Genomic DNA, 27,263 nt, shown 5'->3' with positions numbered 1-27,263 from the left:
TCTTTATGGCTGCTCTACCAAGTGCTGGATTATGGCTTATTTCTTGATTGCTAATTCCTTTACTCTTGACGGTTGCTCCTAAAAGGCAGAAACTGCTCACTACTTTGACACCTTCATTGTCAAGTTTTAAAATTCAACTTACAGCTGAATGTTTTCTCACACACAAAACACTAGATTCTTTCTTTTCTTTAATGAGATCTTCTGGAGATGCCAATTCCTTCAACCCTGTCATGGGCTGGGGATGAGATGCCAGTTCATGGAGGACACAGGAGAAGAGAATTAACTTGGATCAGGGCAAGCGAGGAGATAAATTAGGTCTCGTTTAGTGAGGTTAATGAATCCCACAAAAATGTCCCATTCAATTTATACAGGTAGTCCTCAACTTACAAGTTCATTTAGTGACCGTTCAAAGTTACAACGGCACTGAAAAATGTGACTTATGATCGTTTTCTCACTTATAACCACCATGGTCGCATGATCAAAATTCAGATGCTTGGCAACCACTTCATGTTTTATCACAATTGCAATACCTCTGGGTCATGAGATCCCTTTTTGCAATCGTCTGACAATCAAAGCCAATGAGGAAGCCGGATTCACTTAAGAACCATGTTACTAACTTAACAACTGCAATGGTTCACTTAACACTACTGGGAAGAAAAATAAAATGGGGCAAAACTCACTTAACAAATGTTTCATTTAGCAACATAAATTTTGGGCTCGCTTGTGGTCGTAACTCAAGGACTATACGTACTATTTCAAATGATATCTTGATGGAAAATAAGGTAATTACTTCTAGATTGACGGAAATAGGCAAGAAAAACATTTACCGTATTTTTCGGTGCATAAGGCGCACTAGCATATAAGACCACCAAGGTTTTGAAGAGGCAAATTTGTTTTTAAAAAAGTTTTTGCACTCTGCAAACCTCCCCAAAACAGCCCATTTTTCACAAAAATGGGCCCAGTTTTTTTTTTTCAAAAAAAGGGCATGGATAGCCTTTAGGAGGCTTATAGACTGCTCCTGGGCCTGAGGGGGCAAAATTGAGCAAAAAATGCTATATTCAGTGTATAAGAGGCACCCAGATTTTCAGCCTTTTTGTTGAGGGAAAAAGATGCTTCTTAAACTCCGAAAAATATGGTAATGCAATATGGTATATGAATAATAATGAAATATCATTATTTCATTAAAATAATGAAAGAACAAGAAGAATATGCTTTAAAAATTTAAATTTATAGTTAAAAAAAGTGTACATATAGTAACCTGTTCTGACCCCCCTCTTCATACACCAAAGCACGCCGAGACAAAGATACTGCAATGGATTTATTAACACACAGACTAGACCTTGGCAGCAATCCAGCCCGCCAAGACAGCCCCCCCCCCCCCCCCCGATAGCTTCTCCAGCTCTAGTAAATACGTTGATTCCTGCAAACAACTTGCGGAAAGTCCCTCCTTAAATACAGTCTTGAGAGGAACCTAATTACAACCACCTGGGTCCAATTATCTCCTGTAACTGCGTAGCTGTTCTTTACGTCTATTAGCCCTCCATTGCCGGGCATCCAGAATCAACTCCCTTGTCTCCTCCCCACTGCTCCAATGCATGACCTCAGGAGCACACTCCCTTTGGCTTTCACCCTGCTCCATGCCTCAGGTGCCTCCTAGTGGCCAACCAGCCTCTCTGATCCCTGCTCGGAGTCGGAATCCTGTCCAGCGTCCTCCACATCTTCCAGAGCCGACTCATCAGACCCCTCGTCATCGGAGTCTGGTTGCAGCTCTAACGGCTCCTGCTGGGTCACAACAGTAACCTTAATTGCACATATTGTAACCTAACATTTTCGGTCACATGATAAGCAACCTGGTTTTATTTATTTGTTTAGTGTATGGCAAATATATGGACTTATAGATCATCAGACATTGAGCCGGTGTAAGCTGTTGATGGACATTCTGACACAATGTGGTGGATATTTTCTCTGGGAACACTACAGTCACACTGAGGGTATGTGCTGCTGGTTCGCCTCCTGGTGGTGCACCCTGGAGAGTACAGTAGCGTGAACCAAAAGACTAGCAACTACTGGCAGCCAGATTACATTGAAAAATTGGCAGTTAATGACAGTTGGCAGACAGACATCATTGTAGAACTCCTGGCTCTCTAAATACATGTCAACGAATAAGCAACCTGGTATCAATTTACAATTCACACTAAACTGAATATTACGTAATTCAAAGTTAACACATCTCACAACCTGCGATGTACGTGCTAAGTAACCTACGCTCCAATTAATCCTGAGTATATGATTTATCACTGTCTCTTTAATTACAAACCACAATTAGGTGCACCTTCATTGTATATCTGATCCCATTTTTTTACAAACTTATCTTTAAATCTTCAGCTCTCCTATTGATCAACAAAGATCCATATCCAATGGACAAAATAGCTACCGACTAGAATCCCCCTCTCCATTTAGCGTAAATCCCCCTTATAACAACTAAACAAAATGATTAAAAACAACAATAAAATTGGAAGCTGTTAAACATTTCCTGAAATAATAAACTTTATATCAAAAAATGAAAACAAAAATAATACAAGAAAGATTTAATTTGATTAGCATACACTGATCAAAAATTTTTCTCTTCTGTCATAGTGGGAGGTGGTTCTTGAAAAGTATGCTTAAATTTAAGGTTATGTGGCTAGGGCTTCTCTCCTGTATGGATTTGGCTGTGACTTCTAAGGGAAGATGAATCAGCAAATGTTCTCCCACATGCTAAACATTGGAAATTTGGTTCCCCTGTGTGAATTTTAGCATGTTTTCTAAGTGTTGAGGCGGTACGATAAAATTGCCCACATTTGTTGCATTGATATGGCTTCTCCCCTGTGTGGGTTTTATAATGTATCGAAAGGTATCCCTTTTGAGCAAAACATTTTCCACATTCTCCACATCTGTATGGCTTCTCTCCTGTGTGGACGTTCTGATGCCTGGCAAGGTGGTGTTTTTGGGAAAAGCACATCCCACACTCCCCACATTTGAATGGCTTCTCCCCTGTATGGATTCTCTCATGACTCTCAAGCTTCCTTCGTTCAAGGAAACCTTTCCCACATTCCCCACATTTATATGGTTTATCGCCTTTGTGCCCTATCTGGTGTTTCCGAAGATCAGAAGAAGTTAGAAATCGTTTCTCACATTCTGCGCATTCATAGGGTCTTATTCCAGTGTGGAGTCTCTGATGTTGCAGCAGGTTTGTGTTAGATATTAACATATATCGGGATAAGTCTTCCCTCTGGTCCGCTCCTACAGCGGGAAACAGGTATCCCTCTGATTGGTCGAGGGGCGTGCCCAATCCCTATAAAAGGGGAACCCTCCGACTACCAAACAAGCTGGATCACTATTATTACTAATAAAGAGCTGTTAAGTCACTTCGTGTCCGCAGTCTGTCTCTCGTTGCCCAGATCTAACATTGGCGACGAAGGTGGGATCGAGAGACAGATAGGACGAAGAACGCTACCTCCAGAATCTCCGGATTTGATCCAGCCCAGGAATTCGGCAGCAATTCCGACAGCCATCTCAGATCACCGCAGCGCGGCAAATTCAAACAGAGAAGATGGCGATGCATGCTCCCCCCGCTCCTTTCGACCCAGCAAACGACGAATGGGAAGCCTTCATGATTCGTTTCGAGTGTTTCCTCGAAGCGAACGAATACACGGGGATCACCGATGCGAGGAAGAAAAACATCTTCCTCGGCTACTGCGGAAAAGAAGTCTTCAATACGGCCAGAGACCTCACCGCGCCTACTCCAATACAAGCAGTATCGTGGACAACGTTGCAACAGACTCTGCAAACTCACTACGCGCCAAAACCTTCCCGCCATGTCTGCCGCAAAGAATTCAACATGAGGACTCAGAAGGCGGGAGAATCCATTAATCAATATGTTGCAGCCCTACGAAAAGCAGCAGCTCACTGCGAATACAGGGATCTGGAAGAACACATCTTAGAGCAACTCATCTGTGGGTTAAGAGACATTTCGCTGCAAAAGAAGCTGTTGGCAAACCCGAATTTAACCCTACAGACAGCGTTAAACGAAGCAAGAGCGTCAGAATCAGCGGAGAAATCATCTGTAACCATACAACGAGGGGCCAACATAAACCAGCCAGCAGCAAGGCAAACCAGAGTGCACTACGAGGACGCAAGCCCTGACTACGAGAATCCCGAGTTCGAGGACAGTCACCTGATGCAGAGCAGTCACTTGAGGCCTGGGGGGAGACCCGGATCCCGTTTGCCGCCCTGCGCAAGTTGCGGAGGGAATCACCCCAGGTCTACTTGTAGGTTCAGGAACGTTGTTTGTTCGCATTGCAACAAACTTGGGCACATCGCACGAGTGTGCCGGAGCGGAGTCCCTGCCTCACGGCAGCCACCCATGTACCGCCAACAGAAGCCCAACCCAGGGGCTTGGCGAAATCAAAAAGGGCGCCCAGAGAGAAATCCACAAGTGTTTACCCAGAGAGAACATTTCCAAAGAGCTGAACGAGCGTATCCCCAGAGAGATTACTCACAAGGAGTTGAGCGAGCGTATCCCCAGAGAGAATACACACAAAGAGCTGAACGAGCGTTCTATCAAGACGCTCAACGAGAGTATTTTCAGGATGTAGACGATGAGATAGAGTTGACCCAGAGAGAGGAGTTGCGAACGTATCTCACCACAATACATCAAGTCCGCCCTAAGCGGCCCAAAAGGCTGAGAGTCACAGTCCTCTTGGAGGGCTCACCCTGCGAGCTAGAAGTCGACACAGGATCGACCCTGACGATCATTTCATGGGCATCCATGAAACAGGCTATCCCTAGCCTCAGAAAGAGCCAACTACACGCTCCAGACGTCCTGCTACGAGACTACCAGGGGAACCAAGTCCCCATCGTGGGCCAAGGCACATTCCACATCCGTTTCAAGGACATCGAAGCCCAGCTGCCCGTGACCATCGCCAGCGCGCCATTGCAGAACCTTCTGGGGCTTGATTGGTTTGAAGCCCTGGGGTTAGAAGTCACCGGGATCAACGCCGTAAGAAACAGCAGCGCTGAACAGATTTTTAAGGAATTCGAGGATGTGTTCAGCCCCGGTCTTGGTAAGTATGTGGGTAAACCAATATCATTCAATTTAGACCCTAAAGTGGCGCCAATCCGACTTAAACCGAGACGAGTGCCTTTTGCACTCCGCCCTAAAATAGACAAAGAGATAGATAAGTTAGTGGAGCAAGGAATCCTTGAGCCGGTAGATCACGCGCGCTGGGAAACGCCCATCGTGACCCCAGTCAAGCCAGACGGATCAGTCCGCATCTGCGCGGACTATAAGTGCACAATTAATGTCGCGCTACAACAGAGCGCATATCCTGTGCCAGTAGTACAGCACTTATTGCACTCGTTGGGGCCAGGAAAGGTATTCGCAAAGTTAGACATGGCACAAGCTTACCAGCAACTGCCAGTTGATAGCGCCACAGCGGAGGCCCAAACGATAGTGACGCATAGAGGAGCATTCAAATGCAACCGGCTACAATTCGGCGTTAGCATTGCCCCAGGATTGTTCCAGAGCGTCATGGAACGACTGTTGCAAGGGATACCAGGAGTCGTCCCCTATTTTGACGACATCTTGGTGTCAGCTGCAAACGAGGAGCAATTAAACAAAAGAGTCAGATCTGTTTTGGCCAGAATCAGAGAAAAGGGTCTCCGCCTTAAAAAAGAAAAATGCCAAATTAACGTGCCTAGCGTAGAATTCCTGGGTTATAGAATCGATGGTCAGGGAATACACCCCACTTCAAAGAAAATTAAGGCGATCCAGGACGCCCCCACACCACGAAATCAGACCGAGTTGCAGGCCTTCCTCGGATTACTTAACTTCTACAGCGTTTTTCTGAGACAGAAGGCGACCGTTGCTGAGCCACTACACCGTCTACTCCAGAGGAACGCACCATGGAAATGGGGACGATCCGAAGCTGCAGCTTTCGCCGGAGTAAAGCGTCTACTCACCACTGACTCATTGCTTGTTCAATACAGCCAGACCCTACCGCTGGTATTGACCTGCGACGCATCACCTTTCGGAGTTGGGGCAGTCCTCAGCCACAGGATGCCCGACGGAAAAGAAGCACCCATCGCGTTCTACTCCAGAACTCTTTCATCGGCCGAAAGAAATTACAGCCAAATGGACAGGGAAGCGCTGGCTGCCGTCGCGGGAGTAAAGCGTTTCCACGAATACCTCTACGGCCGCGATTTTGAACTGATCACAGATCATAAACCGCTGTTGGGACTTTTGGCGGGAAACCGCCCCACTCCGGTCTCCCTTTCTCCTCGCATGACCAGGTGGACTGTTTTCCTGGCTGCATATTCATACAAATTGATACATCGACCGGGCTCCACTCTTGGACACGCAGACGCACTCAGCCGTTGCCCATTACCTGACATTCTGCCAGACCCCACTCCAGAAGTACCGGTATTGCTCATTGACTGTTTGGATTCGGGACCGGTTTCTTCCTACGATGTTGCAAGGTTCTCCTCTAAAGACAATTTAATAAAACAAGTTCAAACTTGGGTTTGGAGGGGGTGGCCAAAGGGAAATGTGGGCCCGGAATTCAAAATGTTTTGGTCGAAACGGGACGAGCTCTCAGTACTACAAGGATGTTTGTTGTGGGGGGATCGAGTTGTTATTCCGCATGCTTTACGTAAAAATGTATTAGATGCTTTACATATGGGTCATCCGGGGATTGTTAGAATGAAGGCGTTAGCAAGAAGTTACGTGTGGTGGCCAAACATGGACAAAGAAATAGAGGAGTGGGTGGCCACTTGTGACCCATGCCAGGAATCGAGACCAGCACCCCCGGAAGCGCCCGCCACAGAATGGGAGAAACCCAAAGCACCCTGGTCGCGAATACACATCGACTTCGCAGGGCCATTCCAAGGTCAGACTTTCCTTATAGTTGTGGATGCATACTCAAAGTGGCTAGATGTAGTCCTAATGACTTCAACCACGGCAGAGGCAGTCATAAAGGTTCTACGGCGACTCTTCGCCACCCATGGCCTGCCAGATCTCCTCGTATCCGATAACGGGCCCCAATTCACGGCCATGCACTTTGAAACATTTTTAGCAGGGTTGGGAATCCGGCATGCCCTCATCGCGCCATTCCACCCAGCATCAAACGGACAGGCGGAGAGAATGGTGCGATTCGCAAAAGAGGCCCTCGCCAGGATGGGTCCAGGTGATTGGCAAACACGCATTGACCATTACCTCCTCATTCAACACATTACCCCGAGCGCAACGACGGGTAGGAGCCCCGCTGAACTACTCATGGGCCGTCGCCTACGATCTCACCTAGACCGGCTCCATCCGAATTACTCTGCCACGGCTCCCCCAGACTCTACAAGTAAGGTCCGGTCTTTCAGAGTAGGGGATTCAGTATACGCTCACAACTACACGGGGGGAACATTATGGATGCCGGCAAAGGTCATAGGCATCACGGGCCCACGATCGTATTTGCTAGAGCTAGAAGATGGGCGGAATTGGAAAAGGCACATCGATCAACTGCGGGGTCGCCTAGCACACTCCAACCTTAGAAATGAAGACGAAAGTTTCCTGTCTACGGAAAGTCAGCCACAAGAAAACCCCAGCATAGGAAACAACGACGCCGGCGAGCCAAGCGTGGAACAAGACTACACACACGTAACAGAGAAACCCCCAGACAGCGCAGCCGAACAAACTCCTGAACGCCCGAGCAACGAAGGCACAAGACCTCCAGAACGGGAAATAGAAAAAGCACCCGATCCTGCAACTACTTCAAACCAACCCGCACCCAGTCCTGCAACCACTTCAAGCCAACCCGAACTACGACGTTCCTCCCGAGCAAGACAAACACCCACCTACCTAAAAGATTATGTTACCTACCGCAACGTCCCATCTAGGAGGGGAGGGGTGTTAGATATTAACATATATCGGGATAAGTCTTCCCTCTGGTCCGCTCCTACAGCGGGAAACAGGTATCCCTCTGATTGGTCGAGGGGCGTGCCCAATCCCTATAAAAGGGGAACCCTCCGACTACCAAACAAGCTGGATCACTATTATTACTAATAAAGAGCTGTCTCTCGTTGCCCAGATCTAACAGTTTGATTTCAGGATAAAACATTTCCCGCATTCGAGGCATTTTTCGTTTTTCTCCCCTCTGTGTGTTTTCTCATGACTCCGAAGAGATGAGATCTGGGTGAAACATTTTCCACACTCCAAGCATTTGTGAGGTTTGATTCCTGCATGAATCTGCTCATGGACACAAAGATTTGCCTTATGAGAAAAGCTCTTCCCACATTCCCAACACTTGTAAGGTTTCTCTCCTGTGTGAGTCCTCTCGTGTTTTATGAGAGTGGCTTTTTCACGGAAAAATGTCCCACATTCCAGACATTGATAAGGTTTCTCTCCTGTGTGGATTTTCTGATGTGTAAGAAGGTATGACGATCGACCAAAACATAAGTCACATTCATCACATTTATAGGGTTTTAGTGTTGGGGGGCTCCTGAGCTCTTTGGAGTTTTTTCCAGGGGAGGATTTCTCTTCCTCTAAACCTTGACTGGATCCGCTTTCCACATGGACCTTCCTGTGGGTCAAAAGGCGGGACCGGCCAGCAAAGGATTTCCCACACTCTGAGCATTCATTAGGTTTTTTGTGGTTTTTCGAAGTGTTACTTGTATCTGACGGGGGATCCAAGAGTTTCCCAGACTTCATCATCCTTTCTGGCGGCTGCTGCCTTGGGCTGAATTTCTATTATCTGTTGATAGTTGGTTTGCAGGTAAATCTTTGCTCACAATCTTTACACTGGCAAGGGTATAAGAATAAGAAAAAAAAGATATTATGAGAAAGAATTGCTTTGGCTTAATGGACTGCTGCTTTTAAGCATTCCTCCCCCCACCCCCCACCCCGCATCACCTAGAACTCATGTGGAGCAGGGTGGCTTAAAAAAAAAAGAAATAAGGCTCCAACAGGTAAAGTACATGGGATTACAAAGAAAAATAAAGGCGGCTTTCCCCCTTTTGGAAAGAAAAGCAGCCAATAAAGCCAATCCACATTTACTAAGACATTGACTGGAAGTGTTAGCCCACTGTGGGAAGCCCACCTGCCCCAGAAGAATGAAATATTTGGGGAAATACTACCAAAAAATACAGAATAAAATATTTCCCTTAAAGGAAAAACAGGGGGGGGAAATCTTAAGGGAGGCAGAAAACACCTCTAGTTTCCCTGTCCCCCAACCAGAAACTGAGGAGGCCAGCTTTTAGAAATACAGATTTGGTAACCCATTCAGAAAGACTGGGTCAAGACAGAAACTAGGATAAGCAACAGAGACTGACTAGATTAGCTCAAACAAGCAACTAGGATTTGTATTCCCCCTTTTCCCTACAGAGCCAGCCATGACTCCCATAGGAATCCACAAGGTAAAACCTTAACCCACCCACTCTCAACTTCATTTTGTCAACCATTTTGTGGTTCCGTTCACCAATAAATGGACCTTCTTTTCAATCAGCCTCCAGCCCCCATTTTGGTTCCAGCGTCTTTCTTCCAGCTTTCTAAGCTACGTATCTCAAAAGCATCTCTAAGCTTCTCCAAGTCCCCCTCAAGTCAAATGTGGACTGTGCCGGGACTCACATGGCTTCTCCTTTCCATGCTTCTTATCTAGGATGCCATCCACTTAATGATCAGTGAGACCCAGGAATAGAGAATGGTGGGTTCAAATTCATCTTCCCCTATAAAAATTCTGGATGACTGGGGCAGCCTGAGCCTGCCTACCTTGTTGATTTACAGTTGGGGAGGGGAATAAATTAAGGGGGGGGGGGGCAAAACGATATGGTGAGAAAGGATTGTTTGGGCTGAATGAACTGCTTTGATGCATTTCTCACCCAGTCACCTAGAACTCATGAAGAGGACGGATTAAAAAAAAACCAAAAGGCTCCAACAGCTAAAATAAAGAGGCAATAGGAGGATTAAAGGCAGCTTTGGACCCCTTTGAAAGAAAAGCACCTAATAAAGTGATTCACACCCAGTGAGGCATTTGAACTACCCCTGGAAATTTGGGTGGGGTGGGGTGAGAGGCAGCAATCAAACTGAAATCGAGATCGATGGGGATGGAGGGGGAGAGTTCAGAGGCATCAGTCCTAGTCCTATCCTGCTTGTTTATTTTGGCTTCTGTTCTGTTCCATTTAATTGTTTATGTATTTATATTCCATTATTATATTCCATTGTTTCTCCTCTCTTTTCCTCTCTTTTCTTATTCTATTCTATTCCTATTCCTATTCACGATAGGAGGACTGGAGGCTAAAACATGTGATGAACGGTTGCAAGAACTGGGCATCTCCCCCTCCCACAAGGCAGTGAAACGGGGAGACCATGGACCCTCATCCACTCTCATAGTTTAATGAAAAGAAGGACCAGGGGTGACATGATAGCAGTGTTCCAATATCTAAGGGGCTGCCACAAAAAAGAAGGAGTCAAACTATTCTCCAAAGCACCTGAGGGTAGAACAAGAAGCAATGGGTGGAAACTAATCAAGGAGAGAAGCAACTTAGAACTGAGGAGAAATTTCCTGACAGTTAGAACAATTAATCAGTGGAACAGAAATTGCCTCCAGAAGTTGGGAATGCCCCAACACTGGAAGTCTTTAAGAAGATGTTGGATAGCCATCTGTCTTAAATGTTGTAGGGTTTCCTACCTAGGCAGGGGGTTGGACTAGAAGACCTCCAAGGTCCCTTCCAACTCTGTCTATTCTATTCCTATTCCTATTCCTGATTAGGGGACTGGACTGGAAGCTAAAACATACGATGGACGGTTGCAAGAACTCGGCATCCCCCTTAAGGCAGAGAAAAGGGGAGACCACGGACCCTCTTGCTTGCTCTGCAAAGGCACCCCCTCCCCACCTCCTCTTTTCCTTGCAGCGATAGCTCGGATCTTTTTGGGTAGGGTTCCTCTTCCTCCCTCTCTGCTTCTCCGTAGCTTCGTTTGCCCAAATGCACAATGCGGGGGGGGGGGGGGGACGACCCACCAGCCGGTTTCCCGCCCCCATTTAAATTCTGCAACCTCCCCCCCCCAACACACACACACACACACACACCAGAAAGGCCCGGAGGGAGAGCAGGGTCGATCTCATCCCCTTCTGCCAACGTCCTGCTCCGGGAGCATTCAGACGGGACAAGGGAATGGGAGGAGCCTTTGACATCTAGGTCAAGCGAGTTCATTCATGGTTGAGAACTTATAGTTCATTGAGCCATACAATAAGCCTCCTTCTCCAAACTGGTGCCACGCGGATGTGCTGAACCGCAGCTCCCATTATCCACAGCCAGGCCAGTGAAAGTTTAGATCCATCTATAAATGTGCATTAAGGATAGGAAAGCCTTGGAAGAAATCCGGGCGCGAAAGAGTTAAGTCTAGCGAATCCCGGGGTGGATGGGGGGGGGGGGAGGCATTCCTAGAGAGGAAAAGGCGGATGTGAACCCATAGCTTGAAAAAAAGGAGCCCTGTAAATATTGCAGACCCTTTTCCTGTTGTCACAGTTTTCCCCTTCCCTCTGGAAACAGGCGCTTTTCGTCCTGCTAAGGATGCCAATGCATTTAAAAAGGGGATTTGCCTTTCTCTGCCAGAGTCACTAGGGGTGCATCTGCAGGAAGGAAGACCTGGGGGGGGGGTGCAGTCACAATCAGGAAAATTGGGTGAGTTTGTAAAAATAAAGGGTGGGCGGGAGGCAGGAGAAACCCACTCAGTCTTTTGCATCAAAACGGGGGAAAAAAGCACCTACCCCCAAATCATGTGACTGTCAGTTGTCTTGGTTTTTCAACCCCCGCAATTTTTAACGAATCCAAGAGAGCCTATGGAGATGCTCAGTCATCCACATCATGGTTATGTCCTGTTGGAAGAAATGTCCTTCTGGGTTCGATTCCAAGTGGGGAGAAAGCCACTGGAAACATGGAGGCTGTTTGGAAAGGTGGCTTTAATGGTGGACAGGACCACATGCCTTGAAGATGTTGGGTGAAGAAGGAAAAAAGGGGAGAGTTGCTGAGAGTGCCTGAGTTTTATACCCCCTCTTTTTTGAGTTTGAGCTTGTAGTCTGACGTTGTCAGGCTCCCATGCAGGGGTAACTCTGTAAGCTGTCTTGAGTCCCAAGCTTGCTGGGCGATGATGTAATAATTTCTACTATGGCTCTGCCTGAAGGAGGTAGATCTTTGTTATGTAGAATAGATTGGCTCAGTGGCCCATTGAAAATTTTCTGCCTCTTTTAGGGGAAATATTCTGTCCTTTTAATATTTCCTAAAATATCTCCGTTGCAATGTAAGGCTGTGAAAGTTGGACCATTAAGAAAGGCTGAGCGCCAAAGCATTGAGGCCTTTGAACTATGGTGCTGGAGAAAACTCCTGCCGGTGCCTTAGACTGCAAAGCGATCAAACCTGTCAGCCCTTGAGGAGATCAACCCTGACTGCCACATCCTGAAGATGAGACTCAAGTACCACCTAATGGGAAGGAAGGACTCCCTGGAGAAGAGCCTAATGCTGGGAACGATTGAGGGGAAAAGAAGGAGACAACAGAGAATGAGGTGGCTGGATGGAGTCACCGAAGCAATAGGCATCTGCTTAAATGGACTCCAGAGGATGGTCAAGGACAGGAAGGCCTGGAGGAACGTTGTCCATAGGGTCGCGATGGGTCGGACACGACTTTGCAACTAACAACAGAATATCTCATTTTCCTAGGAGGGGGGGGGGGTTGCTAACTTCCTACAATGGTTATGTCCCAAAGGTGGTTTTTTTTTCAAGAGGCAACTGAACTTTCTTGTTTTTTCTTTGAAGATGTTCCACTTCTCATCCAAGACGCTTCTTCAGCTCTAACTGGTTGGTGGGGAATGGAAGGATTTATATTCCTTGCAGACAGCTGGTCATTTGCAACCTTTTAGAGAATTGTTGACTAGGTCAACGTTGAGCAGCCCTCTCTCAACAGAGGGAGAGGGATATGACATTGTCTATGTCAAGTCTACAACATAGTCCTTTCAGCAGTTCCCAGAAGGCTCCACACCCCTCTGCACCACAGAGGACACAGATAAACCTCCAAGTGGCCTCAACAATTCTCTCAAAAATGCAAATGACTGGCTGAGGAATTCTGGGAGTTGAAGTCCACAAGGTTGCCAAGTTTCAAGACCTCGTATCTAATCAAAGCAAGAAAGATGGTATCAATGAGAAGGTCAGATGCTGGTTTGGGTTTCTCAGCCCATCATGGGCAGGATTTCCCCTCTGTACTTTACAGGTAGTTCTCAACTTATGACCACAATTGAGCCCAACATTTATGTTGCTGAGTGAAAAATGTATTAAGTGAGCTTTGCCCCATTTTACGACTTTTCTTGCCATGTTTATTAAGTGAATCGCTAGCATGGTTCAATTAGTAGCACAGTTTTTAAGTGAATCAGGTTTCCCTATTGACACGAAGATCGCAAAAGGGATCATATGACCCCGGGTCACTGCAGCTGTCATAGATGCGAGTCAATTATTAAGCATCCAAATGTAAATTATGTGGCCACGGGAATGGTGCGAGGGTCATAACTGTGAAAAACAGTCATACGTCCCTTTTTTCAGTGCCGGTGTATCTTTGAACCGTCGCTAAGCAAACAGTTGTAAGTCGAAGGCTACCTGTATCAGCTTTCATTCCCAGCAACAAAGGTTCTGTTGCGTATCTTCTTTCTCCCCCTGCAGGGAAGCTCCACTTCTGTCTTGGAAATGGAAGATCCGGTGATGGTCCTCAAAGTGGCAGGAGGGTCAGGCAAGGTGGAAAGAAACCCTCAACTGCTACCAACTGGAAGCACTGGGAGATTCCCACAAAGGCTGCCACCACCGCAGAAGAAAATTAAGCAGGAACCAGACGAAGTGGTCCTTCCTTGTTGGGACACCCAGTGGCAGCACTTTCGGCAGGAAACGGGGTCCCCTTGCTCAGGATGGGGGTCTCCTCAGCCGCCCCAGGAGCCCACTCCGTGGGATGATGCCAAGGGCTTCCTGGCCTCCTTTGAGCAAGTGGCCAAAGCCTGCCGGTGGCCGAAATACGAGTGGGTCGCCCGTCTCTTGCCCTCCCTCAGTGGGCAAGCTGAATGGGCCTTTAGTGGCCTGGAGGCCGGAGAGCGAGAGGATTACGGGAAAGTGAAGGCGGCCATCTTGTGGGGAAGCGCCCTGAGCCGAGAGAAGCAGCGCCAGCACTTCCGGCGTTTCTGCTACCAGGAGGCTGAGGGCCCACGGCGGGCTTGCTCCCGTCTTCAGGAGCTTTGCCAACGGTGGCTGAAGGTGGAGAAACACTCCAAGGAGCAGATTCTAGAGTTGTTGATCATGGAGCAGTTCCTGACTATCCTGCCAGGGGAGATTCAGAGTTGGGTCAGAGGCCGGGGCCCTGATACCTGCTCCCAGGCGGTGGCCCTGGCCGAGGATTTTCTGCAGAAGCAGCAGGAAACGGAGGAGTGGGAGCGCCAGGTGAGGAGAACTGATCCTGATTACATCCGTGAGGTTAGTGGTGGAGATGCAGCTTGTCTCAGAGAGACATGAAGCATTGCTATCAATTTCCAATGTGGATGGACTTTAATGTTCACTAAACTAGCACCTTATTTATATATATATGCTCTGCTATGTACTGCAAGCTCTGATTGTACTGTATCAGCCACTGAGAAACTGACTAGCTTTGAGAAACTGATCGCTGATGTTTTTAATTTATTTGCATCACACCTTTATTTATTTATTTTTACAAATAACACAAGGTGGCAAACATGTCCAGCACACCTTCCTCCTCATAATTTTCCCCACAACCCAGTGGGCCTCAACCTTCCTCATGCCGCGACCCTTGAATGCAGTTCCTCATGTGGTGACCCCTAACCATAAAATTATTTTTCCGTATTTTTTCGAAAATATGTGTTTTCCGATGGTCTTAGGCGACCCCTGTGAAAGGGCCATTCGACCCCCAAAGGGATCTCAACCCACAGGCTGAGAACCACTGCCACAACAAGAACCGGGTGAGGTGGGTTGGACTGAGAGTGACTGGCCTAATATCCCCCCCAGCTGGCTTTCATGGCTAAAAGGTGGGACTTGAACTCACTGTGCCCCGTTTTCTAGCCTGAAGCTTAACCACTGGATAGTGTCTGTCTGTCTGTCTGTTTCTATCCATCTCTATCCCCATTGTCGCCCAGAGTTACCCCACGGTCAGCTGGATGGCAATAAATTTGACAAATAAATAACTAAGTAAGTAAGGCTAGTTAGTTAGTGAAGAGGTCTGTTACTGTAATAAAAATTGTTGCTGCAATAATTAGATAGATGATAGATAGATAGATAGATAGATAGATAGATAGATAGATAGATAGATAGATAGATGATAGATAGATGATAGATAGATAATTACATAAATAAATAGATAGATAGATAGATAGATAGATAGATAGATGATAGATAGATAGATGATAGATAGATAGATAGATAGATGATAATTACATAAATAAATAAATAAATAAATAATTACATGATAGATAGATAGATAGATAGATAGATAGATAGATAGATAGATAGATGATAGATAGATAAATAATTACATAAATAATAGATAGATGATATATAGATAGATAGATGATAGATAGATAGATAAATAGATAGATAGATGATAGATAGATAGATGATAGATAGATGATAGATAGATAAATAATTACATAAATAATAGATAGATGATAGATAGATAGATAGATAGATAGATAGATAGATAGATAGATAGATAGATAGATAGATAGATAGATAGATGATAGATAGATAAATACAGGTAGTCCTCATCTTACAGCAGTTCATTTAGTGACTGCTCAAAGTTACAACAGGACTGAAAAAAAGTGACTTCACACCATTGCAGCATCCCCATAATCCCCATGTGATCAAAATCCAGATGCTCGGCAACTGGTTCATACTTATGACGGTGGCCATGTCCCAGGGTCATGCGATTTCCCCCTTTGGGGAGCATCTGACCAGCAAAGTCAATGCGGAATCCAGAGTCCCTTCCCAGCCATGTTATTAGTTTAACAACGGCAGGAATTCACTTAACAAATGTGGCCGGAAAAGTCACAATATGGGGCAGAAGTCAAGATATGCCTCACTGAACAGCATCAATTTTGGGCTTGATTGTGGTCGTAACTCGAGGACTACCTGTAGTCAGAGACACAACTTTTTCCTGGATTCAGTCTTGTTTGGTGCAAAGCAAGAGGAAGCATTTTTCCCTGCATGTCACTTTCCTGAATGTATTTTGGCTGTTCACCTCCAGAAAGAGCACACTGGCTTGGATCACATGAATAGGAATAGGAATAGGAATAGGAATAGGAAGAGAAGAGAAGAGAAGAGAAGAGAAGAGAAGAGAAGAGAAGAGAAGAGAAGAGAAGAGAAGAGAAGAGAAGAGAATAACAGAGCTGGAAGGGGTCCTGGAGGTCTAGTCCAACCCCCTCCTCAGGCAGGAAACCCTTTGTACCATTTCAGGCAAATGGTTATCCAACGTCTTCTTTAAAACTTCCAGTGTTGGGGCATTCACAACTTCTGGAGACAAGTTGTTCCACTAAATAATTGTTCTGTCAGGAAATTTCTCCTTAGTTCTAGGTTGCTTCTCTCCTTGATTAGTTTCCACCCATTGCTTCTTGTTCTACCCTCAGGAGCTTTGGAGAATAGTTTGACTCCCTCTTCTTTGTGGCAGCCCCTGAGATATTGGAACACTGCTATCATGTCTCCCCTAGTCCTTCTTTTCATTAAACTAGACATACCCAGTTCCTGCAACCCAATTCCACCAACCATCTTTATATTAGATTAAGGTATAGTCTCTCCATCAGCTAGCTAAAGCATATCTCCATTAATATTTCAGGACGTCATGCCATGTGAAGAAGTAGCGGTTGATTTTTCAGAACAAGGCTTCCAGCCTCCGGATCAGAGCCAGCTGCAAGGAGAAGTCAAAGGAGAAAGTGATGGGGACAGGAGTCTCCCAGGTACTGTTTTCTTTCCACATCCTTAAAATCTCTCGGTTTAGGTTTTGCTCCTCCTCCTCCTACACATCTTCTAAGGCACATATTTCTTGCAAAGGTTTCTACACTGTTGTAGCCTTTCTTGGTTTAGATATGAGTCAGTGTTTTTTTAGGACACTAGACAGCCCATGTCCCCTTGGGACATCATTTCAATGATGGAGGTAGTCCTCGCCTTATGACTGCAATTGAGCCCAAAATCTCCATTGCTGAACACTGACCTATAGTAGCAAAATAATAATAATCAGGAGGAGTCTGGTAGCACATTTTCAAGCCAAGAAATTATATTAAAAAGGATGAAACTTTTGAGAAATAAAACAAATGAAAATAAATGATGAAATGAATTTCGGCTCATAAAATCTTCTGCCTTTTAATATAATTTCTCGGACAGAAAAGGTGCCCCTGACTTCTGCACTGAGAAGCTAAGATTTGCTTAGGGCAGAAAGCAGCAGGAAGAAATTGGGCACTATCTAACAAAATGAAATTCAGTGGTGAGAAAAATAAGGTTCTACACTTAGGCAAGAAAAACAAAATGCACAGGTACAGTATAGTGGTACCTTGCTCAATAGTAGTAACTGTGAGAGGGATCTTGGAGTCCTAGTGGACAACCATTTAAATATGAGCCAGCAGTGTGCAGCAGCTGCCAAAAAAGCCAACACAGTTCTAGGCTGCATCAACAGAGGGATAGAATCAAGATCACGTGAAGTGTGAATACCACTTTATTAAGGCCTTGGTAAGGCCACACTTGGAATACTGCATTCAGTTCTGGTCGCCACGATGTAGAAAAGATGTGGAGACTCTAGAAAGAGTGCAGAGAAGAGCAACAAAGATGATTAGGGGACTGGAGGCTAAAACATATGAAGAACGGTTGCAGAAACTGGGTATGTCTAGTTTAATAGAAAGAAGGACTAGGGGAGACATGATAGCAGTGTTCCAATATCTCAGGGGTTGCCACAAAGAAGGGGGTGGTGGTTTCAGCTTAGTCTCCAAACTACCGTATTTTTCGGAGTATAAGATGCACCAAGGTTTTGAAGAGGCAATTTTTTTAAAAAACGTTTTTGCCCTCTGCAAACCTCCCAAAAATGGCCCGTTTGTTTCCCCCCCCCCGCAAAAAAGGGTATGAGGAGGCTTGTAGTGTGTTCCCGGGGGGGGGGGGCAAAAACGAGCAAAAAAGGCCTGTTTTTTGTGAAAACCAGCCCGTTTTTTGTCAAAAAGGGGGCATTAGGAAGCTTATAGAGTGCTCCAGGGGGGGCGAGAATTGAGCAAAGAATGGCCTGTTTTTCATTTATTTCTGCCCTCCCCAGCCCCCAAGAGCTCTCTGAAAGCCTCCTACAAGCTATGCACGGCCATTTTGGTGAAGGGGCGGGTTTTCAGGAGGCAAAAAATTGCTGTATTCTGTGTATAAGACACACCCAGATTTTCAGCCTCTTTTTTGAGGGAAAAAGGTGCGTCCTAAACTCCGAAAAATATGGTAATCAAGGAGAGAAGCAAGTTAGAACCAAGGGGAAATTTCCTGTCAGTTAGAACAGTTAATCAGTGGGACGACTTGTCTCCAGAAGCTGTGGGAGCTCCGTCATTGGGGGGTGGGGGGTGGAGGGGGGTGTTAAGAAGAGATTGGATAGCCATTTGTCTGAAATGGTATAGGGTCTCCTGCCTAAGCAAGGGCTTGGACTAGAAGACCTCCAAGGTCCCTTCCAACTCTGTTAATCTATTCTACGTGAAATCAACATCTCTTCTTTTCTCATTCCAACAGAGTGCAGACCTGCGAATGATCAGAAGGAGAGAAGCTGTTTGCAGGAAGGAGGTGAAGAAAGCGATCTGTGGTGGATCCCCCAAAGACAATTCGCCGACAACTTTTCCCGTGTCCCCGAGCAGCGGAAACTCTTCCCGAATCAGACCCGGCCAAAGATTCAGCAAGGAATCCATATACGGAGCAAAGCAGCCATGTCCATCACTTCGGTCATCAATAGGAAGATCTTGGGCAAACCCCTCTTATTCCAGACCCAGAGGTCAAGCATCCCATCTGGGGTGCCCTTGAGACAGGAAACAGACGATAATATCCCGCTTCCCGAGAGACCTTACCACAAGTGTCCGATCTGCGGGAAGACCTTTGGTCAAAGCTCTCATCTCGGTTTCCACCAGAGGACCCACGACGTAGAGAAGCCCTACAAGTGCACCCAGTGTGGGAACAGTTTCCATTCACGCCAAGGCCTCATCTACCACCAACGCAGCCACGCCGGCGAGAAGCCGTACAAATGCTCCTTCTGCGGGAAAAACTTCAGCCAGAGTTCTCACCTCCTGGTGCATAAGAGGAGCCACACGGGCGAGAAGCCCTTCAGGTGTCCGACTTGCGGGAAATGCTTCAGCCGCAACTCCCTTCTGACCATCCACCAAAGGACCCACACGGGGGAGAAGCCGTACGCCTGCGTGCAGTGCGGCAGCCAGTTCCATTCGGGTTCGGGGCTGATTAACCACAAGAGGATTCACGCAGGAGTGAAACCGTACAAATGCTCGAAGTGTGGGAGGGATTTCATCCGGAAGGCGCATCTCACGCGGCACCAGAGTGTACACAGGGATGACAAGGACGGCACGTGACCTGGCTTGCGAGGGACCAGGGAGAGAAGCTCCGTCAAGAACTCACTGTTTACGTTAGATCAGAGGTCCCCAATCTGTGGGCCGTGAGCCACTACCAGGCCCTGGACTAATTGCCATCGGGCCGTATGAGCCGCCAGCCAGAGCCCCACTCGCACAAGCATCCCTCCGAGCACTGTGGCCGGGCAACAGCCCCCCTCGTGCAAGCCTTGTTGCAGGCCCTTGTGTCCCCACTTGTGCGAGCGTCATTGCAGGCTGTCTCAGTCCTACTCGCATGAGCCTCCTCCCAGGTGCTTGCAGTCCCACTTGGATGAGATCTTGATTCTCTTAAGCATCTTTTTGATGCTTGGGAGGGCCATGGTTGCACGGCCTGTGCTCTTCCTCGTGGTGACCGCTAGGCAAGGTGCCGGTGGATTGACTCCCCAGCACCTTAGCAAAGAGCCAGGCCATCCCCCGGTTTTCTTACCTAAGACGGAGAATCCAGCAGCTCTGGGGGACTACTGTCCCATCTCGATAGCCTCAATTCTTTGGCGCCCAGCCTTTCTTATGATCCAACTTTCACAGCCACCCATTGCAACTGGGAAAACCATAGCCTTGACTCTATGCGCTTTTGCTGACCGGGTGACGTCTCTGCTTTTTAGTAGGCTGTCTAGATTTGCCATAGCTTTCCTCCCCAGGAGCGAGCCTCTTTTAATGTCTTGGCTGTAATCCCCATTTGCGGTGATCTTGGAGCTGAGGAAAATAAAATCTATTTTCAGTGTAGGATTTATTTGGGAAGAAACTTTTTAATTTTCTTCTTTGTAGCCCGATGAAGAGGCAAGTCTGTTCACTGATAACGGGAATGCTTGCAGCTGTTTATCTGTGATGCTCCATCATTCAGGTCCTGGTTGTGTCAAAGGTGCTTTTCAAAAACCAACTGGACTTTCTTGGTTTGTTTGTTTGTTTGTTAGGGATGTAACCCTAGTCTTGGCTTGGCAGTGTGTGTGTGTGTGTGTGTGTGTGTGTGTGTGTGTGTATGTATGTGTATGTATATAGATTCAAATCCCAGGTTCAAATCCCAGTAAGGGTATGGCTAGCTGATGAGAGCTAAATAGCTTGAAATAGATCTATACTAGTCTCCCTTTATTTATTTATTTATCAGCACAAATACAACATACACACACACACACACACACACATATATATGCATAAGCCATGAATGTAACAATGTATCTGTTACTTTAAATACAAGTGAGATGTAATTGGATGCTCTTGGTTTAAGCAGCCATAAAAGGAAGTAGGAACTATTACTGTTTGCTCCTGGTTGTTCCTGTATGTTCTCCGTGCTTGGCATTGGGATTGAATACTGTTTATTGGATGGTGGCTACTCTGTATATTAGTTACCTGTCTACATGGTGAATCGTGAGTTGAGCATCTGTAAATCAACGTGTTGTATCATAGACTGTGTATATAGTTCAAGACTACTTATAGCTTGTTTTGGAGACTATTTATCCTATAAGTAAAGCTATCCTTGTTTTACCTTCGGTGGCTGTGAGTGACTATTCAGCTGCACATTCGTTGCTACTTCTGCTACTCAACTCTAATCTCCAAAAGGAGATATACTTAGCATTGTTGTTGAAAACACTTCGCTTGTCGTCCAAGAAGTTTCTTCAGTTGCAACTGCTTATATAACCGTTTTGAATCTTATCAGTCTAGGAACCAGCTCATATGTGTGGGCTGTCTCTTGCTCTTGTTTAATAATAAAGTGGCTTAGGGTGAATATTCTGGGTTTTTTAAAAAAATTGCTTGCCTTCTTTTCATCATTGAAGCAGTCACATAAAACAGAGTAAACAAACAAACTAAATACAGTTTATGATAAAAAAAAACTAGTAAGAACAACAAAAACAAATCTGCAGTTACTTGATATCAATCAAAGATCAGGATAAATGTATCATTTTTATTGCTAGTGCTTAAAAGTTGCAATATTTGTAACAGCAGGGAAGAGATTGCCCAGAATGGGGTGCCACCACTGAAGAGGCCCTGTTGTGCATCATTACACTGGGGGACACATTCACAAAGGGACCATGATCACAAAGGTGTAAGGAAGGTTTTCTTTTAGGCCATTGATTGCATTCACACCATGCATGTAAGAGGGTCAGAAATGCTTGCTAAACCTGACTCATTTTAGACTTACTTTGAGGCCTTGTTGTGATTGATTGGCGTGTTGTTTTGTAATGATTCCAGAAAATGGATTAACTCATAGTCCATTTGTGAGATTTGGGGTAAGCACAGCCCCTGGGTGCTTAATTGTTCCAGAATCAATACGGTCAAGTCAACCCACTAACCCACATAACAACCAGAACGATGTTTCGAAGGTCATTTCATCACTGGCGTCTTCTATGGACTCCAAGATCATTTAGAAGAGAGTATTTTAACATCTCCACCAGATTTTATGAGATAGACAAGATTTTGACAATGTGTCTGCCCATATCCTGTAGGAAGTTATCACTTAGCCCTCTCCCAGAAAAATGAAATATCCTAAGAAATATTGATAAGGCAGAATATTATATTTTCCTGGATGTGAAAAAGGGAGAAACACATTTTAAACACAGAGTAAATTCCTGCAGCTTCCTGCCCATCCCCACTTTGTCAATAGGCCATTAAGAAGGCCAAGCTAGTCCACTTTACATAATAAAGAGTTCAGCTCCAGGGGGATGGGTGTAGAGTTCAGTGTAAGAGACAATGAAGGCATGATAATAAGCCTTTACTCAACTGACCACATGGCATCTGAACTCAATCAAACCTGGATTCAAAACAGCCTAGAGGGTTGCCCTTGCAAGGGCCCATGGGAGTCTGGCAACCAATCAGAATACATTTCTTACACAGGAACAGGAAACAGATAGGTGGGGCAGAACAGATTATAAAAATCCCTGCAAGCCCTTCTTCAGCCCTTCTCTTCCCTTCCCTTCTCTTCTCTTCTCCACCAACATTGAACCATGTGATCACCTTTTCTGTTCAGGACTCAAGCCATGCGGTCCTGTCCACCATTAAAACCATCTTTCCAAGCAGCCTCCGTGTCTCCAGTGTCTTTTTCCCCACTTGGAGCCAGAAGGACATTTCTCCCAACAATCCAATTGGGGAGTTTAATGGAAGAAACAGAGATTAGAAGCCAGATGTCTGAGCCAGCAGCTTGGAGTTTGGTGGAGCTAACATTTTTGAAATGAACAATTGTTTCCTTGGGGATCTGTTCAGGGGTAAAATTCAGCAGGTTCTGGAGAACCAGTATCAGAAATTTTGAGTAGTTCGGAGAAGCGGCAAATATCACCTCTGGCTGGCCCCAGAGTGGGGTGGGAATGGAGGTTTTGCAGTATACTTCCCCTGCCACACCCACCAAGCCACGCCCAAGAACGGGTAGTAAAAAAAACTGAATTTCACCACTTGATCTGTTGCATAGTTGGGTCAGAGAATTAAGAGAATTGGAGGAATCTTAGAATACCTCTCAGCCAGCTTTGATGCTCTTTAGCTATTTGGAACGATGCAGCTTTCAGATTCATGCTGGAGCCCATCCCCAGGAAACTTCTCTCTAGCAGGAAGTGTGGGATAAGTCTGGAATTCTCCACTATATTATAATTATAATCAGCCGCAGTGGTTAGAGAGCAGTACTGCAGGCCACTTCTGCTGACTGCAATTTGGCAGTTTAAATCTCACCAGGTTCAACGTTGACTCATCCTTCTATCCTTCCAAGGTAGGTAAAACGAGGACACAGGTTACTGGGGGCAATAGGCTGACTCTGCAAACTGCTTAGAGAGGGCTGGAAAGCAGTACGTAAGTCTAAGGGCTATTGCTATTATGGTTGAGAATTATGGGAAGAGAAGTCTACCCATCTGGAGAAGTTGGTTGATCTACTTTGATCCTTCAGCCAGCCCAGGTGCTGAATAAGGTGCTAGAAAGCCCCCAGGTTCTCCCTCCCTTGTCGTCCCCCACCACCACCACTAATTTTGCTGTTCAAACAGTAGCCGTAGAGATTTCCTGACATTTCAGATTAGGTGAAAGGCTCAGGGGATGTTGAGTCCAGCATCAGTTCTGGGAACGATTTGCATTTCAATGCAAACGGTGCTATCCTTTTGATGTGGATCCACTTTGCATTCAAGGTGATCTACCATGGGGGGGGGGATGGGACGGAATCCTGATGCCTCTCTGTGACTGGGATTCTACTCACCTGCAGAGAGAAGTTAAAGAGATCTAGCAGTTGCTCCGATAAAGACCTAGTAACTTGCACATGCTAGCTAAACCTGACTCATTTTAGACTTAAAGTACTTCAAACTCTTGTTGTGATGTATTTGGCATGTTGCATTGTAATGAATCCAGAAAACGGATTAATACCATTTGTAAAATTTGGGGGAAAGCACAGCCCCTGGGTGGATCCAAAATCAATTACTGTCAAATGATCCCACTAACCCACAAATGGCCAGAACAGTTTGTTTGCTTTTCAAGATCCTTTCACCACTGGGGTCTTCTATGGACTCCAAGGTCATCCAGAAGAGACTTATTTTAACATCCCCACCACCGTTTCCAGACTGACGTTTCTCAACCTTAGGAACTTTAAGATGCATGGACTTCAACTACCAGAATTCTCCACCCAAGCATGGGGAATTGAACTGGGAGTTGAAGTCCACTCATCATAAGGTTTCCACAAAGTTGAGGAGTCTGTTTCCACTCATTTGCAACTTTCTGAACCTCAGACCCAAAACCAATAACTTGCAGCTCCTCAGAAGCAGATCGCGGCCTACTGAATGTCTGCCCAAGATACAGGCAAGGATTTAATACAGAGATACATAGAATGGCCGTTTCCTGAAGCTCAGCCGGTATTTCAACCCCAATCGGAGCTGTCCCAGGTCCTGAAACGCTGGTCGCGTCACGACTCTCTAGTCTAGTACAGCGGTCGCCAACTTTTCCGACTTGGCGGGCTGGTGTGGGAAGAGGATTGCTTCGGGGGCGTGGTAGGTGCACGTGCACAGCTCCATGTGTGTGTGCGCGCGCGCGCGTGCGCTTGCCGCTCACGCGAGTGGAGCCTTGCACACTCGCGTGAGTGGAGCAGTGCACGCAGACGTGCTCTCCGAATGGGACAAGGCCCTGGGATTCGTGACTCCAGGTCTAGTAATACCTTTTACCTCTCGTTTTCTTAAAAGGCAGGTTTTATTTCAACAGGTCTGTCTTTTAACAAACCGTGTTAATTGATACCAGATCTCTGCTTTCCTGCCACCAAGGACTAATATCTAATTCTAATTCTACAGAGGAATTATTGAGTCCGTCATCTGCACCTCCAGGACTGTCTGGTTTGGTTCTGCAGCCCAACAAGACAGGCACAGACTTCAGAGGAGAATTAGAACTGCAGAAAAAACAATTGCTGCCAACCTGCCTTCCCTGGAGGACCTGTATACTGCACCAGTCAAAAAGAGGGCTGTGAAAATATCTACAGACCCCTCGCATCCTGGACAGAAATTGTTTCAACTTCTACCCTCAAAACGACGCTATAGGGCACTCCACACCACAACAACTAGACACAAGGACATTTCCCCCCCTCCCGGAATGCCATCACTCTGCTAAACAACTAATTCCCACAACACTGTCAAATGATCTCCTAAGACTGTATTACTATTCTTCTTCTCCTTCCTAGTACCTATCTCTTCCCACTTATGACTATAACTATGTTGCTTGTATCTGTTGGAAGAAATGTCCTTCTGGGTTCAGTTCCAAGTGGGGAAAAATATTGGAAACATGGAGGCTGCTTGGAAAGATGGTTTTAATGGTGGACAGGACCACATGGCTTGAGGTCCTGGGAGAAAAGGTGATCACATGCTTCAAGATGTTGGGTGAAGGGGAAAAAAAGGGCTGAGATGCTGAAAGTCCCTGATGTTATGCCCTCTCTGGCCTTTGATCTTGAGCTTGTATTCTGATTGTCACACTCCCATTGGGTCATGCAGGGGTAACTCTGTAGGCTGTGCTTTGAGTCCAAGTTTGGTTGCCTTGTTGGCTGATGTAATTTTCCCAGGTGTCTTGTGGTGAGTTTCTGTAGAAGGCTAATCCTGCCTTTGTTATGTAGAATAGACTGACCCAGGCTTTAATGTCCTATTAATAAAGGTGGGGGCTATTAAGAGTGAGTCTGTTTCCTGCCTGAAAACATTTCTCCATTTCTCATCCAGGGAAATATAATATTCTGCCTTTTCAATATTTCCTAGGATATTTCATTCTTGTAGGAAAGGGGTGGGTGCTAACCTCCTACTATCTTACAATTTTATATTGTTTTATTTGTTTCCTCGTATAATTTGATTGCTTGTTAGTAACCTATGACTATCACTAAGTATTGTACCTTATGATTCTTGATGAATGTATTCTATTTTATTTTTCTTTATGTACACTGAGAGCCTATGCACCAAAGACAAATTCCTTGTGTGTCCAATCACACTTGGCCAATAAAGAATTCTATTCTATTCTGTCTATTCTATTATATTCTTTTCTATTCTATTCTGTTCTATTCTATTCTATTATTATAATGGCTCTCCTATACCTCTTACTATATTGCCAAAAGTATTCGCTCACAACTGATTCTGATTATTTGGATGGGTGAATGAATACTTTTGGCAATATAGTGTATCTTTGTTCCTACCAATAGGGAGTCTCTGCCAACTGACACCTACTTTTTGACACCTACCTTGATTATATTTAGTGCATATTCCTGACTCTATCATGATATCTATATTTTTGTATCATAGCACAAAAAACAACAATTATTGTCTGGAAGCCACGGTGGGCCAATGAATCTTAACACCCCTCCCCGCCCCATGAATTTGGCAGGTCCCTGTTGCAATAATAATAGCATTTAAACTTATATACCACTCCATAGTACTTAATAGAAAGGGCTCCCCAATCTCCTGCCTCCTGGGAACGTGACCCACTACCAGGGCTGGCTTACTCGGAATTGGGCTATGCAAGTGGCACGGTGGCACACATGTGTGCAACTCAACTTGTACAAGCAGTAAGATAGTGGGCACTCGCGCGTGTACGTCAGCTCAGCATTCATGCAAGTCGAGCAGTATGTGTACACGCCAACTAACCACTCCTGCAAGGGCTGCATGTGTGCATATGCTTGTTCATGCAGCCCAGTTCCCTCCCCCCCCCAGCCCCTGCCAGGCCACCAAGCCTCAAAGTTTGGGGGTTATTGCTTTTACAGCACTCTCTGACCGTTTATAACAATTACAACCAACGTGTTTTACAATGGCAGCATTATTTGCATTATTTGCCCCCAACCATCTCGGTCCTCATTTTGCAGACCTCGGAAAGATGGAAGGCTGAGTCAACCTTGAGCCCCATCAGGATCGAACTCCAAGCATTAAGAGAGAGCAAGAAAGAATGTTCATTTTATTGTAGTGAAGCAGTCATTGGCTACAAAGAAACAGATGGTGTACTGTTAAATGGAAAAAGGTTTCCTCTGCGGGTTCGGATTTCCCAGCTGGGAGAATGAATTTAGGATCGAAGCACGCTGCGTTTGAAAGCAAGTTGTCTTTATTATTTCAGGAAAGCAAGACCGACAGTGATGTGGATCAGCGTTCCTGGGTGAGCTGAACCCCCCCCCCCCCCGACATACAGAAA

At 45.8% G+C, this 27,263-nt stretch overlaps 2 protein-coding genes across 2 annotated transcripts in view; one reads left to right on the top strand and one right to left on the bottom strand.

The window, feature by feature from the left end:
* LOC309382454 (uncharacterized protein) overlaps window positions 1-27,263 on the bottom strand; it is a gene marked incomplete at its 3' end in the record, with an annotated part of 71,994 nt that overhangs the window by 37,158 nt on the left and 7,573 nt on the right. The gene's annotated exons all lie outside the window — the stretch shown is intronic.
* LOC309382450 (uncharacterized protein) overlaps window positions 13,181-27,263 on the top strand; it is a 29,523-nt gene continuing 15,440 nt past the window's right edge. Inside the window, exons 1-4 of the mRNA XM_081933968.1 lie at window positions 13,181-13,285; window positions 13,729-14,523; window positions 16,889-17,009; window positions 18,796-19,633. Of these exons, the coding sequence (XP_081790094.1) occupies window positions 13,753-14,523; window positions 16,889-17,009; window positions 18,796-19,633 (1,730 nt within the window). The 5' untranslated portion in view covers window positions 13,181-13,285; window positions 13,729-13,752. The remainder of the gene's footprint in view (window positions 13,286-13,728; window positions 14,524-16,888; window positions 17,010-18,795; window positions 19,634-27,263) is intronic.

This window comes from Natrix helvetica (assembly GCF_964273705.1).
Source record: "Natrix helvetica genome assembly, chromosome: 1".
In the NCBI taxonomy this organism is placed as follows: domain Eukaryota; kingdom Metazoa; phylum Chordata; class Lepidosauria; order Squamata; family Natricidae; genus Natrix; species Natrix helvetica.
This window is presented reverse-complemented; position numbering and strand designations above follow the sequence as displayed.